The sequence below is a fragment of the Bufo gargarizans genome, chromosome 9, assembly GCF_014858855.1.
Source record: "Bufo gargarizans isolate SCDJY-AF-19 chromosome 9, ASM1485885v1, whole genome shotgun sequence".
NCBI classification, from domain to species: domain Eukaryota; kingdom Metazoa; phylum Chordata; class Amphibia; order Anura; family Bufonidae; genus Bufo; species Bufo gargarizans.
In genome coordinates, this window is record NC_058088.1 from 159,010,286 (window position 1) to 159,023,177 (window position 12,892).

A 12,892-nucleotide genomic window follows, 5' to 3' on the forward strand; every position below is an offset into this window, starting at 1 on the left:
ACTATGAATTAACACGTGTGGAATTATATACATAACAAAAAAGTGTGAAACAACTGAAAATATGTCATATTCTAGGTTCTTCAAAGTAGCCACCTTTTGCTTTGATTACTGCTTTGCACACTCTTGGCATTTGCTTGATGAGCTTCAAGAGGTAGTCACCTGAAATGGTTTTTCACTTCACAGGTGTGCCCTGTCAGGTTTAATAAGTGGGATTTCTTGACTTATAAATGGGGTTGGGACCATCAGTTGCCTTGTGGAGCAGTCCGGTGGATACACAGCTGATAGTCCTACTGAATAGACTGTTAGAATTTGTATTATGGCAAGAAAAAAGCAGCTAAGTAAAGAAAAACGAGTGGCCATCATTACTTTAAGAAATGAAGGTCAGTCAGTCCGAAAAATTGGGAAAACTTTGAAAGTGTCCCCAAGTGCAGTCACAAAAACCATCAAGCGCTACAAAGAAACTGGCTCACATGCGGACCGCCCCAGGAAAGGAAGACCAAGAGTCACCTCTGCTGCGGAGGATAAGTTCATCCGAGTCACCAGCCTCAGAAATCGCAGGTTAACAGCAGCTCAGATTAGAGACCAGGTCAATGCCACACAGAGTTCTAGCAGCAGACACATCTCTAGAACAACTGTTAAGAGGAGACTGTGTGAATCAGGCCTTCATGGTAGAATATCTGCTAGGAAACCACTGCTAAGGACAGGCAACAAGCAGAAGAGACTTGTTTGGGCTAAAGAACACAAGGAATGGACATTAGACCAGTGGAAATCTGTGCTTTGGTCTGATGAGTCCAAATTTGAGATCTTTGGTTCCAACCACCGTGTCTTTGTGCGACGCAGAAAAGGTGAACGGATGGACTCTACATGCCTGGTTACCACCGTGAAGCATGGAGGAGGAGGTGTGATGGTGTGGGGGTGCTTTGCTGGTGACACTGTTGTGGATTTATTCAAAATTGAAGGCATACTGAACCAGCATGGCTACCACAGCATCTTGCAGTGGCATGCTATTCCATCCGGTTTGCGTTTAGTTGGACCATCATTTATTTTTCAACAGGACAATGACCCCAAACATACCTCCAGGCTGTGTAAGGGCTATTTGACCATGAAGGAGAGTGATGGGGTGCTGCGCCAGATGACCTGGCCTCCACAGTCACCGGACCTGAACCCAATCGAGATGGTTTGGGGTGAGCTGGACCGCAGAGTGATGGCAAAAGGGCCAACAAGTGCTAAGCATCTCTGGGAACTCCTTCAAGACTGTTGGAAGACCATTTCAGGTGACTACCTCTTGAAGCTAATCAAGAGAATGCCAAGAGTGTGCAAAGCAGTAATCAAAGCAAAAGGTGGCTACTTTGAAGAACCTAGAATATGACACATTGTCAGTTGTTTCACACTTTTTTGTTATGTATATAATTCCACATGTGTTAATTCATAGTTTTGATGCCTTCAGTGTGAATCTACAATTTTCATAGTCATTAAAATAAAGAAAACTCTTTGAATGAGAAGGTGTGTCCAAATGTTTGGTCTGTACTGTATATATAAAAACCGTGCCAAAAAAAGCCATTTGAAACACCAAGCGATCAAAAAGGCGTATGCCCCCCAAAAACCGGCACCTTATCCCGCAAAAAATTAGACACTACCTAAGACAAAAAAATGACCTAACCCCTCAGGTGAACGCTGTTAAAATAAATAAATAAAAACTGTTCTAAAACAACCAATTTTTTTGGTCACCTTGCCCCATAAAGTGTTATAATGAATGATCAAAAAATCATATGTACCCAAAAATGTTACCAATAAAAAAGTCAACTATTTCTGCAAAAAACAAGCCCCTGCACAAGACTATCGGCAGAAAAAGAAAAAAAAAATATGGTGTTCAGAAAATGGAGACACAAAAACATAATATTTTTTTTTTTATGCTTTATTTTGTAAAACTGAAACAAACAAAAAAAGTAAACATATTTGATATCATTGCGTCCGTAACAACCTGCTCTATAAAAATAGCACTTGATCTACTCTTTCAGATGAATGTTGTAAAAAATAAAAACTGTGCCAAAATGGTTACCGTGCCTCACAAAAAATGTAATATCGAGCAATTAAAAATCATATGTACCCCAAAATAGTACCGATAAAACTGGCACCTTATCCCCTAGTTTCCAAAATGGGGTCACTTTTTGGGGGAGTTTCAACTGTAAGGCCCCTTTTACACGGGCGAGTATTCCGCGCGGATGCGATGCGTGAGTTGAACGCATTGCACCCGCACTGAATACCGACCTATTCATTTCTATGGGGCTGTGCACATGAGCGGTGATTTTCACGCATCACTTATGCGTTGCGTGAAAATCGCAGCATGTTCTATATTCTGCGTTTTTCACGTAACGCAGGCCCCATAGAAATGAATGGGGTTGCGTGAAAATCGCAAGCATCCGCAAGCAAGTGCGGATGCGGTGCGATTTTCACGCACGGTTGCTAGGAGACGATCGGGATGGAGACCCGATCATTATTATTTTCCCTTATAACATGGTTATAAGGGAAAATAATAGCATTCTGAATACAGAATATATAGTAAAACAGCGCTGGAGGGGTTAAAAAATAAATAAAAATAATTTAACTCACCTTAGTCCACTTGATCGCGAAGCCCGGCATCTCCTTCTGTCTCCTTTGTTGAATAGGACCTGTGGTGAGCATTAAATACAGGTAAAGGACCTTTGATGACGTCACTCCGGTCATCACATGGTACGTCACATGATCTTTTACCATGGTGGTTCACTATACATTCTGTATTCAGAATGCTATTATTTTCCCTTATAACCATGTTATAAGGGAAAATAATACAATCTACAGAACACTGATCCCAAACCCGAACTTCTGTGAAGAAGTACGGGTTTGGGTACCAAACATGCGCAATTTTTTTCACGCGAGTGCAAAACGCAATACAATGTTTTGCACTCGCGCAGAAAAATCGGGGGTGTTCCCGTAACGCACCCGCACATTTTCCCGCAACGCCCTTGTAAAAGGGGCCTAAGGGTGCATCAGGAGGGCTTCAAATGGGACATGGCATCTAAAAATCAGTTCAGCAAAATCTTCCTTCCAAAAACTATATGGTGCACCTTTTCTTCTGTGCCGTGCCGTGTGCCTTTACATCAGTTTACTACCACATGTGGGGTGTTTATGTAAACCGCAGAACCAGGGTAATAAATATTAATTTTGTTTGGCTGTGAACCATCGATGTGTTGAAGGAAAAAATTGATTAAAGGGCTTCTGTCACCCCCCAAAAGTCATATTTTTTTTTGGGGCTAATTAAAATGCTTATACTGCGATTTTTCTATATATAGTGCTCTTACCCTTTTCTGTTGGCTAGTTTCTTTAAAAACCACACTTTTATAATATGTAAATTACCTCTCTACCAGCAAGTAGGGCGGTTACTTGCTGGTAGCCGCCGCATCCTCCTTTCAAAAAACGCCCCCTCCTCCTGCTGATTGACAGGGCCAGCGAGTGCTCTCCTCCTCCGGCTGGCCCTGTCTGCAATTTAAATCCCGTGCCTGCACCTCATTCGGCGCAGGCGCTCTGAGAGAAGGACGCTCGCTTCCTCAGCACTTCCTCAGTGCGCCTGCGCCGATGACGTCTTCTCTTTCGGGTTTATCAAAGTAAATAGCATTCTGAATACAGAATGTATAGTAAAATAGCGCTGGAGGGGTTAAAAAAATAATAAATAATTTAACTCACCTTAGTCCACTTGATCGCGAAGCCGGCATCTCCTTTGTTGAATAGGACCTGTGGTGAGCATTAAATACAGGTAAAGGACCTTCGATGACGTCACCTTTGATGACGTCACTCCGCCGATGACGTCTTCTCTTTCGGGTTTATCAAGGTAAAAAAAAAAAAACATGCTCACCTTAATCATTCGCCTAGAGGCTGTTGCGGTCATTGTGATTGAAGACACCATGCAAAATCTCGCATGGTGACTTGATGACATCATCACTCTGGCCGGGCATGGTGATGCAGATTTTGCGCAGTTTCTGCAATCAATATGGCCGTGAAGTGCGCAAATGGATGAGGTGAGTATGTATATATTTTTTTTTCATCGCCGTTTTGGGAAAAATGTATATTTTACAATGAAGCATGAGGAACTTTAGGCTCAACACTAAGGGTACTTTCACACTAGCGGTTTTCTTTTCCGGCGCTGAGTTCCGTCCTAGGGGCTCAAATCTGGAAAAGAACTGATCAGTTTTATCCTAATGCATTCTGAATGGAGAGCATTCCGTTCAGGATGCATCAGGATGTCTTCAGTTCAGTCTTTTTGACTGATCATGCTTTTCAGAAAACCGTAGCATGTTGTATTTTTACCTCCGGCCAAAAATCCGGAACACTTTGACTGAACGCCGGATCCGGCGCCGTCTGTTCCGTCAAAACGGATCTGACTTTTGCATGTTAAACCCGAAAAATGTGAAAAAGAAGTCCATAAATGGCGGATCCGTTTTTTCCAATGCATTTTTTCATTGTGATCAAAATCCGGATCAGGATTCAAATGTAATCAGTTTTCACACGTTTTTCTGAAAGTAGCTTAATGGCATGCATGCGCTGTAAATCTCAATACTATATCTAATGTAATAATGTAAATTTTTAAAGGGGTTTTCCCACAAAAAAACAGCACCTGGATCTGAATACTCTTGTAACTGCATTTAATTAAAAATGTATTATAGCCACTGAGTTATTCACTGAAATCTATCTATATAGCGCCACCTGCTGTTTGTTCTTTTTCTAATTTCTTTGTCCTACTCATTGAGATGGAAGCACATGCTCGTTTTTATCATTCAACTGCCACTAGCTTCAGTAGAAAGGACATGCCCCCTGAGAACTTGCACGCCCCCTAAGCTGCCAGCTTGAAATAAATTCTAGTAGAGCAATTGGAGCAATGAATGGGGAGATCTCTGGATCCATGCGAGGTGCAGGACTGGTTCTATGTTTATGAGAAAGAGATTACCAAGTCCTATATGATGTCTTTTTTTTTTTTTTTTTTTTTTTACATTAATCATGGAAAATCCTCTCTTAAATATTATGTACACCTTCGAAGACATTTTTTTTACTTTTTTTAAATGATTGCATGTTACTCATTTTTTCCTGAAAATCTTTTTTTCAATTGGTCTTTATTAAAAATATTGAGCTGTCCTGTCACGGGGTGACTGTTACTTTCACTTTCTCTTTTGTGCGGTCATCTAATAACCCTTATCTCTAGTTTACTAAGAGGTCATAAACACTTATTTAAGCCACATTCTTATCAGTGAGATAAGAACTGAGCTATAATTAGTGTTTATATAAGGTCAGAGAGCAGAGATAAGGAGTCCATCTGCTCCTGGTCTGATGGAAAAGACAGAAAATCCAAAGGGCGCTACTAGAGCAAGTCAGCGCTGTACAGAAAAAAGGACGCCATATTTTTAATAAAGACCAATTTAAAAAAATATTTTTAACTTAGAATGCAATAATAAAAAAAAATGCCCCCAAAGGTGTACATAGCCTTTAAACCTGTGCTAAATGGAGTCTCCCATAAAAATAAGCTGTGGCAGGGTGCCCGGATATTTCATGACGAAGATCCATCAAGTATAACCCCCACAAGAATAAGGTGGTCCTAGTTATGGTAAACTCACTGCAATAGTTTGCTTCACAGTACATGGCAAATTGTGACATGCTGTAAAACAGGATCAGACACAGTTCTGCCATTGTATGTGCTCTATGCATACCGCTGTGTCATGTGCACACGCCTACACGTGTAGGTGGTATAATAAGACTGAAGTGCAGCTTCTCCCTTAGAAATAGCTAGTTTTCACATAGTTGGGGGAGTTTAATGCCTACAGTTCATCTGTTGGCAGGACGCTGTACTCTTGACCTCCCAATTAAAATCCTCACAGTATTTTAAGTCTTCCTCATACGCTCAGACGGCCATATGTGCGGCACCACATGCACTAGACAGAACACTAATAGGGAGGGTTTGGGGCATCATTAACAGACCCCCTCCTCCTTCCTTCTTCTGGCCTGGTATACACAGTACGGCACTGTATATTTTATTTGTAATGATATACCAAACCTTGAATTGGGTCTAAAAGACAATATGGTACAGCAAGGAATGGGCGGTGTTGAGGGCTTGATGTTTGTTTGTTTCCTCCTTCGCACTCATTTTGTGACCTTATCCCCTGTTTGCTAACAGTGCACTTCCACCAGAAGGGAAGTCCTACACAGGGTCTCACCACCCATAAGCAAAGGGACTGGGCAATGAATCTAAGGGTGGCCCCCTCTTTCCAAGAGTCTTATAGTAGCTGCACGGACGTGCAACATATCCACTTATCAAAGCTTACTAGATACCCTCTAGAATTCCTATGCTGTTTCATGTCTACATGGTGCATGGTTTTGGAAGAAATGGACATTTTTCTCATTTTTGCTCTACCTTTCAACTTGGCTATGGTATTATACTTGACCCTCCCTGTGCCACCTATCCATAACTCAAAATTACTTCATGGATGTGCTGCATAAGGATGGAGATATTTTGGCCACAGCAGCCTCTTTATTAATAAAAACACAATGACATGTCCAGTTATCCATATAAAAATATAATTGCAACCTCACAAACATTAACGTACACCATATAAGTACACTATCCCTAAGGCCTATTTCAGACGGCAGTCATTTCTGGTTTTGTGCTACTCAAACTGCACCTACAGATGTAGCAGGGGTAACACACACTCCTAACTCATCTCGTTATCTTGAAACAAACCGTTGAAAAGCAATTGCTTAACGCATTTAGTTGCATTTAGTTTAGATAACATGTTTCATAAAGCATGTGTGTGCACCCTGCTACATCCGTAAATAGCACATAAACCAATTAAAGAAATTGGTGTAATGCATACTTCGGTCTTTTTTCGTCATTGACTGCTGGTCTGTGCACAGAAACTCACAGCATGAACCATTCTTACCCATTTTCCATCTGAGGCTCATTCAATCAAATGAATGGGTCCTGAAAAAAAAATAACAGATTCATCCAGACACCATACAGAAATCCAGATAATCCATGATTTGCAGATGGAAATTGGAACAGCAGTGTACTGTAACTCGGGCCTTAAGAAGTGATGCTTGGAAGACCTTATTTAGAGGCACTAAAGAAAATCCCCAGTTGCACCATGTCAACTAGAGTTTGACGAACATGTCAAGGCCCCACAACTACTCAATCATATTGAACCTGTTCCCTGAGACTGCTCCCTGTGGGAACAACCAACAAATGGGCCCTGCACCCCCTACCAAGTAATGCAAACTCCTCCCAGTTCTCCACCTAATGAAGGTACTCCTCTAGCAAATGACCCTCTGACAGTTAATGTCCCCTCCCTGGCTTTTCCTAGAGGCTACCTAGTTATTCCTTATGTCTCCAGGTGCTCCCTACAGACCAAGTCAAGTATGTGCCTACACCAAAGGTGCTATAGCTGAAGGCACTACTTGCACCTTAAACGCGTGAGCAGAAGTTTTCCTGTCTATTGGATCTTACTGAAGTTCTATAATAAAGCCTGAAATAATTTTAATGGTATGGATGCTGGAGATTTTGTTTGTTCCTCTCTTTAGAACTCGTTTGATAGATACAGTATATAAATTATTTAGGTTAACTTATTAGCTATGGATACATAAAGCAGCATGCAGAGGTAGGGGACTTTTTGCATAGTTATTTTGCTGGAGGCTTTTACTGGATAAAAATTAAGAAGAAATACAAATCTATTAATAAATTAGATATTGGTTAGAGCAGCATCTACAAATGACTAAATGATGTGTGAGCATCCAGATAGAAGCTGAAGATATTGCCCACTGCTGTTTATACCTCATACCGCTCACTTCTGTGGGCTGTTAATTTTTTTCTGCTTATGAAGAGAACATTTCCTGACTATTCACACATGATGTAATGAGAGAAAAATGTTCATTCTAATTGTGAGGTTTCTTCTCCACCATTTATTATCCTGGCTATCATATAACAGTTTGTTGATCTTGCTACAGCCCAGGAATCTGCAGATACTTGTGCTCTGCATTCCCTCGAAACTCTGCAAGGTGTGGGAGTATTCAATTAGGAGATGACTTCAGATCTCCTATAAAAAAGAACTAGAGGTGCACAGAACTGCTTTGGAAAATATTGCTCAGTAATCAAACACTTAAACCATAAAAAGAGTTTTTAAGTCAAATAGTTATGGATCCCTTATCAATGAAAATTACATCTCAGATCAGGTACCTGCACTGTACCACTTCTCTGTCTAGGAAGGGCTTACAGGTCCATCATAGCCACAGAGCTATCAGAACTATACACAGAATATTAGGGGAAAAGAAGGGAGTCATATGGAGAAACCAGGAGTGACAACCTCATGGAACCGTAACATGGTTGTAGTTGTAGCACCCAAAGATATACAATACTAGAAAAAGTACCCGGCACTGTCCAAGTATGAAGTGTAGGTCTGTCTGTTTGTTTGTTTATTGGATTTGTTCCTTAGGTGCCCAGGAGGCCAATCAATGTCCTGTTTATTTTTCTACGGGGGAAGTGGCTAGTAGCCCTATACAGTGGTCCTTCAAGATACAGTATTAATTGGTTCCAGGACAACCATTGTATGTTGAAAACATTGTAAGTTGAGTAATTGGTTCCAAAGCCCCAAAATGTCATCAAAGATAAGAGAAAATGAAGATTTTAGAAAAATAAGCAAATAATGAAGACCGATAAAACAAGTCCTTAGATATAACAGTCAGGAATAGCTGCTAATTAACAACTAATACAACTACTTTACCAGAGAACTGTCCTTGATTGGTTGGATCTGAGTCTGAGACATTGTATGTTGAGTCTAGTTTCAACTTACGATGGGTCAGAAAAGACTATTGTATGTTGAAAATATTGTATCCTGAGGCCATTGTAACTTGAGGGATCACTGTATACCCCAGAAGTTGCACACTGTTGTTATGGAAACCTGATGTAAAACTGTGTGAATGTCAAGACTGAGACTTCTGAAGCTTCTATTGGCTAATAAGGGTCATGTGACCGTGTGTACATCAGTTAGGATATGAGTGAAGGACCTGCGAGCTTCTATTGGCTGATACGTTTTTTGGTAATATCTCAGGATCGGTATGTCCTAGAGAACTGAGACCTGAGGGGTTAATTGCTGCGGTTTGGCTAATAGCGTGCCCTGTTATTGAGGCCGGGTGCCGGGTATGTGATACAGCCAACACCCATAGCCTATATTTGCATTTAGGAGTAAATTATCTTCATTGTTGGCGCAGTGGCCACAGCCCCTCCCATCCCCCTCACTGCACTTGTCCATTGGAGGCAGAGGTAGCACAGTGGGGAGGGAGGGACTCCCTCCTTCTCCACTGTGTTGGCTGAGGAGAACATGGTGCGCACTGAGAGCGGCACATGCCATGCTCTCTAGTGCAGCCTAGGATCGGTAAATAGCAAATCCTAGTATCAAATCGATCCGGGTCTAAAAGTATCGACAGTTCGATACCCGGTGCAACCCTACTTCAGACATAACATAGCTAAACCGCACATCCAAAAGGTCAGTCTGTCTGGTTTTGGTCGTAAACAAGTCTGTCTTTTTTCCTCCAAAACATGCACTTCTTTAGACCTTATGGTAACTGTGAAAAATTACCAGCTTCTTATTATTAGCTAGAAAGTCCCAAATGTCTCTCAGTATTCATTAACCCTTTCCACAGTGCTGTGCAAACACAGTGCAAATTAACAGAACATATATCACAACAAACATATAAAATGCAGCTATGCAGTATTAAACAGTATAAATCCGTGCAAGTTAACCTTTTAAATTAAAATAAAGCAAGGAGTTGCAGACTTTTGCATAGGGGAAACAAGGACAAATGTCCAGACTTCAAAGTACCCCTGCTACAGGGTATTACGCAGAGAGACCTTACTGCTGTGAGAGAGAACATTACTAATGCACCCTTCCACGCTTTGAAGTAGTTTGACCTACTGTACCTTTAATCTTCACCCCTCAGCCTGGAAATTAGGGCTTTTTATCAAGTATCTCATTGCAGGCCTAAAGTTCGGCAGAGATAGACTGACTAAGAGAGACTGAGGGAAGGGGAACTTCACTTCAACCTCCATCATTGCTGCTGTCTATATGTTCACAATAGGGAAGAGTCATACTGTGATCTACTTGAAACTGTGCCTTGTTACTGTTGCATGTACTACTCTTCCTATCCTGCATGTTAGTTTAAGAGAGACACATTTATTGATATCAACTGACTCCTTCACCACGTGCTGGCCACTTCATCCACACCCCTGCGTAACACCCTGCCAAAAGACCTAATATCAAGCGCACCTTATTTATCACTAGGCTGGAGCCCCAATACCAGGGTGTGCCCCGTGGTATTAAAGCATGCACTCTAATGTCACTGCACAGCCTAAGGTAGAGCCAGGGTAAGGATTGCCAGGGTGGACTGTGACTACTGCAGCCACCTTCAGGGCCAAAACTATCACTTCCATCCTCCCACTCTCCTGTAGCTATAATACCTTGCATTGCCTCTTCAAAAAGTACAGGATTTGGAAGTGCAAACTAGCCTAAAAGCGATGTAAGCCTTGATAAGTATGGTAGGTAAAACATGCCAAAATTAAAATGAAATTGGAATTTAAACTTGATCCTGTCTTAGCTGTTGGAAATGCGGAGAAGCACAGCGCCCTCTAGTAGACATACAGAGTCACTGTCTGTTCCTGTTCAATCAGGAATTAAATAAGAACATTTTGCATGCTGCACCACGCCCACTACTGCTAATTTAAATGAATCTGAATGTTAGTACAACGTTAAAATGAAAATTCAAATGGGCTTTCTTTTTCATTTGACTTTTGGCAGGGAAAATGCCTGCAAGAGATGAAATTGAAATCTCAATCTACCATTTTCAGCTTCTACATGGTGTTTTCATGAAAAACACACTATAGGAAGAGGGTAATTAATTGACAAAGTGGAAATTTTAAATGAAAAAGGCTATTTATTTTTACATTTATTTTTGGCACTTATGACCCACAGTGGAGTTGGGAAAAGAAAATTCTAATGGATAAATAGAATTTTCTTTTTAATTTTGGCATGCATTTTGCAGACACTAGATTAAATTAACATGTTAAAACGTTATTTTAATTATAATTTTGGCAGGTTTTAACTCCCAAAGATGAGCCTGGATGAGCACTGCACCCCATTCATATAGCTGATCGGAAGGTGTGCTGGGTAACCTCTTTAATAAACATACTTGTCCACCTTTCAAAGTTGTGAGGATTGCATGAGCAGTATCAATTGCAGAGAAAATGTTCCTGCCTGTAGAAATACTTGTCGGTGCCTGAACGATAATGATTTATTCAATCCACCCATTCTCATGATCATTGCATAGTCTCAGCAAGGAAACAGGGACATGATTTATTCAGTTTTTATGCAATTAAAGTGTATGATGCTTGTAAACAAATTAGGATCATAACTAAATCACAATGAGCTTACTTAAAAGAACAAATTTTGCCATGTTCCCATTGTAGCTGTGTAACCATCTGATGCCACTGGTTCCAGGACAAAACATACAACTTGATGTAAAGATATGCATCTAGGTACTAAGACTACATTCTAGAGGCATGGACTGGACTTGTGGGACAAGGATGTAAAATTACCACTTTGCAAAGCTTTGATGTGGCCGCATTGGGAATATGCAGTTCAGTTCTGGGCACCAGTGCATAGAAAGAATGACCTGGAGCTGGAAAAAGTACAAAGAAGAGCAACTAAACTGATTAGCGGCAGCAAAGATTTTAAAGTGGCATTTCTCTATTATAATAATAATAATAATAATAATAAAAAAAAAAGATTGTTCATTAGATGCAAATGCTTAAAAAAAAACAGAGCCTCTACTCGCTTCACCAATTCCCTGCTGTTGCTGTTTCGATGGTGCTCGGGTTCCCTCTGCACACCATTTCCTGCTCCTGTTTGAATATGGCAGTAAATGACTGTCCCACTCAAACAATCACTGACTGAGGCAGGTCATTCATAAACATTTCCTATTTTGTCAGAACAGGAGCAGGAAGTGGAGCACAGTGAGGACCCCAGCATTGTCAGAACGGCAGTGGTGGGGATACGATGAGGGGAGTAAAAGCTCTGTTATTTTTTTTTAAACTTTTTTAAGTTTCTATTGTGAAACTTTCTTTATTCTGCTGGAATAGCCCTTTAAGCCATTTTCCATGGGAAAAGGTTCAAGGAAATTGTTGGGGATGAGCGTTAATACAATCACTCATTCCTTATAATTGCCCAGTTTAAATGTACCACCTACCACTAATTATATCTGATATCCGTGGAGGCTCCAATCCTGGTTTTGGCCCACAATCACTGATGGAAATCACTGACCAAAATACTCACATGTGATCGGCAAACAGTGTGGATTTTAAAAAGTACAGAATATTTATTTATTACGCGACTTGTCATTGCAGATTTCACTCCTTTTGTAAGTGAGGTGTGAAATATGGACCAAATCTGCCAGCAAATTTTCAACTTTCTGCAAGCTCCTTCAAATGAATAGGACAATTGCACAAATTTTGTCAACAAATCTTCATGTAGGAATTCCTGAATTCACCCTAATATCATATTGATTTTATATCTTTATATCCAGGAAAACTCCAACTGCCTGATGCTACCATGCTGGTTGAGACTTTTCTAAAAAGGGAGGCCTTCATCCCCGACCCGCAGAACACAAATTTAATGTTCGCATTCTTCGCTCAACATTTTACTCATCAGTTTTTCAAGACTTTTGGGAGGATGGGAAAAGGCTTCACTAAAGGATTAGGTCATGGGGTAAGTTATGCAATTTATTTGCCATGTTAATTATAACAGTTGAAGGTTGAGAATCAGAATTTAAG

General features: G+C 40.7%; 1 protein-coding gene across 1 annotated transcript in view; it reads left to right on the forward strand.

Moving 5' to 3' along the window:
- PTGS1 (prostaglandin-endoperoxide synthase 1) overlaps positions 1-12,892 on the forward strand; it is an 84,371-nt gene that overhangs the window by 54,427 nt on the left and 17,052 nt on the right. Inside the window, exon 6 of the mRNA XM_044268555.1 lies at positions 12,646-12,827. Coding sequence (XP_044124490.1) covers positions 12,646-12,827 — 182 coding nt within the window. The remainder of the gene's footprint in view (positions 1-12,645; positions 12,828-12,892) is intronic.